This window comes from Oryctolagus cuniculus, chromosome 12 (assembly GCF_964237555.1).
Source record: "Oryctolagus cuniculus chromosome 12, mOryCun1.1, whole genome shotgun sequence".
Classification (NCBI taxonomy): Eukaryota; Metazoa; Chordata; class Mammalia; order Lagomorpha; family Leporidae; genus Oryctolagus; species Oryctolagus cuniculus.
This window is the reverse complement of record NC_091443.1, coordinates 50,648,365-50,655,741: the sequence shown is the minus strand read 5'-3', so window position 1 is coordinate 50,655,741 and position 7,377 is coordinate 50,648,365. Positions and strand designations below refer to the sequence as shown.

Here is a 7,377-nt window from a genome sequence, read left to right as displayed (position 1 = left end):
AGGACAGCTGAATACATAAAAGGGGGCCAGAACTGGGGGCAGTAGCTTTTGTTTGTATCCACAAACCTGGTTCATTCCCTTCCAAAACTTCACCTGCTGCATGAATCCTCATAAAGGCTATTGTTTCTTGTTCCCATGCAAAAGAATGTCAGTTATATAAAGAACGTCTAAGTCATGTCTCAAAACAGTGCCCACCCTGAACTCTAAGGAGCGTTCTACAGGAAAGAGTTCTCAGTAGGAAATCGACTCCTGACTCATGGGAGAAACAGGTGAAGGAACTAGGAAATTTCAGTTTACTTTAGGAAAAGTCAGGCTCAGGGAAGAATGCTTCGTATCGGTCTTCAAGTAATTTAAAGCTATAAAACAATCAGAAAACAAATGACACAGTAGCCATAGCAAGTCTTTACCTATTCACAATTACTTTGAATGTAAATTGATTAAATTCTTCAGTTAATGAGACATAAAGTGGCTGAACATAGGTTTGAAAAACCAAATTCCAACTATATGCTGCCTTTAAGAGATTCACCTCACCTTTTAGGACACACATGGACTTAAAGTGAAGGGATGTTGCAGCACCTCAGGTGTGAAAGGACGTCCCCATCAGAGTTACATGGTCCCAGGGGGAGACACATGGTTCTGTGTATATTTGGGACAGGGAGGCATTAACCTGGAGCTGGAACTTATGCTGATCTGCTGGACAGTACCCCATTAGTGACAAGACCTTGAAGGAGTGGCTGCAGGGAGTGTTTGGCAAGGTGAACCTGACACAGGGAGACCCTTATTCAATAGGAAGTCACATACTTTATGTGTGGCCTCTAACCCAAGAACTTCCTAATGATGGCAGTCTTGGGAATCATGAACATACCCATAGCCGTGACTGTCTAACTATTAGAAGCATTTCTTAATTTTTCAGACCAGGTGAGTCTCCCTGATTAAGGTTCAATTGTGTCCAGGCAGGAGCTGGCCATCCACATTTATGTCCAGCAGATGGTGTTTATCCTATCTGTGCATTGACATTCATACCTGTGACTTTTAAAACAAATGAAAATAAGGCTTCCCTAGTGGTCTTCCTTCCTTTCTGTTTATTTTGAAAATTTTGTATTACTCAGAAATATATGCACATTTTTGAGATATAGTACAATATTTCAACAGATAGACATAGCATAAATCAATTGTGGCAGGCAGTTAGCTCTTCCATTTCCTTCATCACAGACTATAGTACTCCTGTTCTTCCAGGAAACAGCAGAACCCATTGCCTTCACATGACTGCACCACCATTCACACACTTTACCACCCATGATCAGATCTCCAGCACCAGTCTCTAATAATCACAATTTTAAATTTAATATATGAAAAAACTTCTACATATTAGAGAAAGCAGATGGCATTTGTCTTTCTGGGCCTAGCTTATTCAGTTAACATACAATTCCATCCATTTTGCCCATGTCAGAATTTCATTCTTCATCATGCCTGAGTAATCTTCCACTCTGTATACATATACCACACTGTCTTTATCCATTCATCCAGTGAGGGACATCTAGATTGATTTCCGATCTTGACTATTGTGAATAGTGCTGCAATGAATACAGGAGTGCAAGTATCTCTTTCAATGCTGATTTCATTTCCTTTGAAATAGCTGGTCATATGGTAATTCTGTTTTTAATTATTTGAGTAACCTGGATCCTACTCTCCATAATGGCTGTGACAATTTGCACTGCCCCCTGCAGTATGTAAGGGTTGCCTTTTCTCCACTCCATTGTCAGCACTTTTTATTTGTTGTCTTTTTGATCATAGCCATACTAACTGAAGCAAGATGGAATCCCATTGTGGTTTCACTTTGCATTTCTCTGATGGTTAGTGATATTGAATATTTTTACATGTGTTTGTTGGTTATTTTTTTTTATAATCTATTTAGATCTTTTGTCCATGTCTTACCTGGATTGTTTGCATTGTTTATTTTTTTGAGTTTTTATAAAATCTGGATATTAATCCTTTATCAGGTGCATAGTTGTAAACATTTTCTCCCATTTTGAGGAGTCTTCCTCCTCTCTACCTGCCGCCCTGTCTGCTAGGTGAAAGGGATTATCTGGGGGAATAAACATAGTTTGGTAACTTCACACCCAGACACCAAATGATTGAAATCATTTCCAAATCCCATATGCTGCTTTGTTCTACAGTAGTATTCATACAACCATATCAGGAATAAAAATCAGATACAAATACTTTATTCCCATGGATCTTACACATAGATCTGGCCTTATGGACTAGTTGGAAGATGGAGAGGGGGTTGAAGTCTTTAACTGTCAGTTTCACTTGGGATCAGGTGATTGATCCATTACTGTGTTCATGCATATCCCCAATATCTGACGCTTACTAAATACCAGTAAGTATTTGTTTGTTGCTTGATGGGAAAAAAATGTGCTTTCCAGACCTGCTACCAAGAGGAGCCCTCTGAACGCAAGAGGGTGACGTTCAGGAGCCCAGCAGGAAGGCTCAGCCCAGAGGCCAGCAGTGGTCAAGAGAGATGGGCTGCCAGAGGCTCAGGCTGCTGAGTGGCTTGGTGGCCGAGGTGTCCTGAGCTCGAGGGAGGACACTGGACTGTAAGTGAGGGGGTTGAACTAGTCCTGCCCAGGTGAGAGATGGGGCCAGGCTGAGGATTCTGGAGAGAGACCCTGCCAGCCCTGTCCTCAGCGGGCATGCCTAGTGCCAGCACTGCCCTGGTCCCTCTGAGGCCTCTTCTCAGCCACAGCCTGAACTGAGCTGGCACTCCCCGTGGTGAAGCCCTGATGGAACCACAGGAGGTTCTGGATGTCCTAGGAGGGGGACTGTGAGGAAGGAACCAGCTTAAATCAGTGTGGTCTGGAGAGGAGAGGACAGGAGTCTGAGAACTGTCAGCAGGGATGGGGAGGAAGGGACAGGCTGGGGGCTGGAGGGCAGGCTGGGCTCTGGGCTTTGGGGCAGGGGCATGAAGGAAACTAAGTTCAATTGTGAATAAGGTGGCACCCAAGGACCAGCCCCACCCGCCACCTACCACCCCAAATGTGAGGGAGAAATGTACTGCTCAGGAGGGCCGTGCCCCTGCCACAGTGGGTGGGGCTGTGTCCCTGAGCAGGGACCCCAGCTGCACCTGCTTGGCCTCTAGAATCTCTGGTGTTATCCCCTTCTATCTGTTACATAACACAGGGGAAGCAGGGAATTCATCTCGAGCCCCAGGACCAGAGGGTCCATGATCTCTCCTGATGGGGCCCAGCTTCAGCCCTTGCAGAAGGGCAGGCCCTAGAGAGACTGGACAGGGTGAAAAGGAGCTGGGTAACAGCTTTGTGTGGGGTTGGGGGAGGTGGCGAGGAGAGAAGGGAGAAAGCAAACAGCAGGATTCATTGATGGCCTGCTTAGCACAGGTGAGTGAGGGTCAATGAATAAACAAGCAGCCAGCCTTCCACTCAGCTAAGAGACCTTTATTCAGTTGCTGGCACCTGCCCGGGGTAACTGTGGACCTAGTTCAAGGGAAGATGGTGAGTCACAGAGAGGGCTTAGTTTTCTTCCTGCAGTTGGTGGGTTTTCATGGTCTTCTTTATCCAGGGTAGGAAACTTGAGATTTTGGTGTAGACCCGTGGAGGACTTCCATCTTTTGGTCCATAGGAGACAATGCCCTGGGCCACGTTGTTGCACACAAGGGGCCCTCCAGAGTCCCCCTGTTAATAGAGAGTGACAGGCTGAACTGGTCTCCTCCCGACCCTGCCCTCCTTGCCATTCCAAGCCCTTCTTGGAGAAGGCAGATGGCACTTCCTGCATGTGGGAGGCCAGAGGGTAAGGCAGGCCATGGGCCCCTTAGCTGCCAAGGTCTGACCCTGGACAGCGTTTCTTCTTCATTTCACCCCAGAGTCCTGCCTCCATCTTCTCCCCAGATCCTGGGATTCTCTCTCCTTCAGGGAGTTCCAGGCCACTATTTAAAGACCTGAAGGCAGACCAGGGGGCCGAGATCCTGTGGTGGGTGGCGGCTCTGAGGAAGCCCCCCTGTTACAATTTCTGCACATTTAGAAATGTGCAAACCCATCCTTCCAGAGGAGCAGCAATCAACAGACTCCCCTTTGTAGCTGCTGAGGTCTTTGTTACTTGGCAGCTATGGCTGCTCCCCTCTAAGCTTCTGCTGGTAGGTGAGGGAGCCCCCCACTGATTGGGTCTCCAGGTTCCAAATCTTCCCCCAAACATCTCCCTCCCTAGAGGCAAACCAGGTGACTGCTCAATCTCACCTTAAAGGAAGATTTTTTGGTCTTTGGGTCCCCCACGCACATCTCAATGTCTTTTTGATACATTTCAAAGAGGGATTCGCATTGCTGGTCCTCCTGCACTGCCAGCTTCACCTCCTGAAGTGTGTCTGAGTATCTGCCATTTGGGTTGATACAACCCCAGCCGGCCACTTGGCACACCTGCCCTGGCTTCACCCGGGCTTTGCCTGTGGGCAGGCTGATGGGCTGCACAGCTGCAGTCCGCTTGGCCTTTCTCTCCAGCTGTTGAGAAGAGGCAAGATAGTCCATCTCAGCCAGTGGCCATCTGGACCTGGATACCATGATGGGGCTGCCCCGTCTTCCCTCTTTGAAGCACTGGAACAGGCCAAGTGGCCAGGATGGAACGGAGGGAAGGAGCAGCCTCACAGTGGGAGGCACAACGACCAGACCAAGGTGAAAAAAAGCAGCAGGGAGTGCCCTACCTGCAGTAACATGATGTCTCTAGAGATGTCCTCGGGGTTGTAGTCCTTGTGGGGGATGGCTCTTCTCACGGGGATGACCTGCTGCGTCCTCTCCTGCTGCTTGATGTTGTGGGCCCCCAGGGTGACATTTATTGAGCTGCACAGGGAGCAGAGTGGGGATGGGGAGGCGTGGACGCACAGGGGAGACAGCCCAGGAGCTGTGAGGACCAGCTGACAACTGGGGCAGGGTAGGGCTGCAGGTGAGGGGGAATCCAGGAAACCAGGGGCCCCTGGGGCTGAGCTGTCTGTGCCCTCCGCTTCTCAACAGTGGAGGTGGAATGTTGTAGCTGTTGGTTCTCAGGGGTCACTTACTCACAGGAAAACACACGGGGTTTCTTCATTTTGCATTCTGATGCCAAAGCAAGCTCCTAGCTCTCAGTACGGCAGAGTTGATCCCTCTGCTCTTCCCCACTTGAGCAAGGCCTCTGGCACCAACCTGCCTTTTGCCACAAGACTCTCCTGTCCTCTTTCTCACCCTCTTAGGAGCCCCCTGCACACGTGTTCCTGCGAGCCCTGGGAGTCTCTGTGCAGCTTTTCCTGGTTTGGGGTGGGGAGTGGGCTGTGTGCTGTTCCTCACCTTCCGTGGCAGTGAGCAGCTGTCAGCACAAAGTCCTCTCGTACCAGGAAACCTCCGCATGTCCTCTTCATACCATCTTTCCAGTACTGAAGATAGGCCATGTAGGGGCGGGAGTGAGGTTTGGCCTCATGTCCCCCGATGATCTCCCCTGCAGGAAAAGTCTGCCTGCTCATGTGCACCCAGGGGGGGCGGGCATTTTCTTGATGGCTCCAATACTGCTGGGCATCTGGGAGCCTGGAATGACATTGAGGTGAGAGGGGCATTGGGGAAGGACCCTCATCCTCCTTCTCTGAAGAGGGGAAGGAAAAGAGTTCTTGGTCTATGAATCTTTCTTGAATACTTCATCGGAGGTGAGCATACCTGTCTTAGGGACAGTGACACCCAGAGGTGCCTCCTGGTTCCTCTCCAGCTCTTTGTTTCCAGTGAGCTTCTGAGACCCTGATGCATCCTGTGATGTCTAGGATGGTTGTGCTTTCTCAGGCCAGGAGCTGAATTTAGGGACCTAGACATTGTTACAGCCTGTCTCCTAAGGCCTGACATCAGTAAGTGCTCACTGGCTGCGTGGAGCAGTGGCCCGTGTTAACCTGTCGATGAGGGCTAGGAGGGCAGTGCCGGTAGGATTCTGGGAAGCAGAGAAGTTCGGGTCTTCCACAGTGGCTCAACCCTGCAAGGAGGGGAGCCACCACAGGCCTGGGAAGAAAACAGAGCTGGAGACAGGGACTGAGGAAAGGCTAAAGTGCCTGTGGCATCCTGTCCCCAGCCAGCCACTTGGCACACCTGCCCTGGCTTCACCTGGGCCTTGCCCCTGGGCAGGCTGAGTTCTTAGGGCAATGATTACGACTCTGGGGTCAGCTGACCTTGGGCGTCTCTGCTAAGCAGATGGGGAAGGGAGCAGCTGTCTCATCCCAGACTCAGAAGCTAGGTCCTCTCTACCTTCTTCAGGAGAATTAATGTTTTCTCTTTTCCCATCTGTCATGCATTTCTAGGAAAGTCTTGCTTTCCAGTCAGTGGGGAGGGGTGTAGAGGAGGAAATAGCAGCTCCTGGCCCTTGTTGAGAACAGCCTTCTGGCTGACCGTTACCCAGCCTCGTACCTGGAGTTCTGTATGGCACTGGAGTGGGGCTTCAGAATGCTGCTGGTAGAAGACGTGTCAGGTTGTGAGGAGGGGGCAGGGGGTCTGTGCCTACCGTGGAGTGGGGTCAGGCCTCTGAGGCGGGGGTGGGCACTCACCTGCCTCTGCCCAGGGGGGCAGGAAGAAGGCCAACAGGAGCAGAAGTGGCTGCATCTTCCCAGGAAAGACTGCGCAGCTTGGAGCTGCTGATGCTTCCTCCTTACTCTCTTTTAGTTCCCGGGGTGGGGGCGGAGAGAGGAGACAGGGTGGGCTCAGTGACCTCATGTTTTCCGGTACTTCTTTGTGGATAGCTTTCTATGAAAGCGCCCCACCCCCACTGCCTGAGCCTGATGACGTCTTCTAGGAGGTTGTGTGAGAATCGTGCAGTGACCGCATCGGTACCCACAGCTGCTGACTCACAGCGAACCACCACCTGTCCCAGCCCAGAGCAGGAACCCCAGGGTACAAGTGAGGACTGTGGGAGGCCCCAGACACCTGAGTCCATCAGGACAATTCCTTCAGCAGATGAATGTTTGGGTCCTTCTTTTGTGTTAGGACCGAGCATGTTGGAGGTATGTCTCCTCCCTTCCACAGAGAGCTGGTCATCTGGTGGAAGAGACAGAAACACCAATGACTGGAATAGAGTTTTGCAAGGCCAACAGAGTGATACACAAGGCAGAGATAAACCATGGTCACCATCTACTGAGCCCACCTAGTGACCCATTCATTGTGGCAGTGTCTTTACTGAGAGATTTTTAAACATCATGCTTAATTACAAATGCCCCTCTCCCCTCCCCACCTTTTTTTTTAAAACAAAAGTCCTGCAGTTGGTGTGGATTGACCCAAATGAACAAATTACTGTGATTCTAGGAATTAAATCCATTGATTTCATAAGCCTAGGTCATTCCTACATCTTAGGTTAGTTTGGGGCCAGTCTCACAGA

General features: G+C 50.1%; 1 protein-coding gene across 1 annotated transcript; it reads right to left on the bottom strand.

The window, feature by feature from the left end:
• Positions 1-3,434: 3,434 nt before the first annotated feature.
• On the bottom strand, positions 3,435-6,721 carry LOC100101600 (granzyme B). The gene is made up of 5 exons (XM_002718110.5): positions 6,554-6,721; positions 5,325-5,472; positions 4,709-4,844; positions 4,251-4,508; positions 3,435-3,692 (listed from the first exon to the last, which is right to left on the bottom strand). Exons 1-5 carry the CDS (start codon positions 6,717-6,719, stop codon positions 3,531-3,533), a joined length of 870 nt encoding a protein of 289 aa, XP_002718156.3. The 5' UTR covers positions 6,720-6,721; the 3' UTR covers positions 3,435-3,530.
• Between the last annotated feature and the right edge of the window lie 656 nt (positions 6,722-7,377).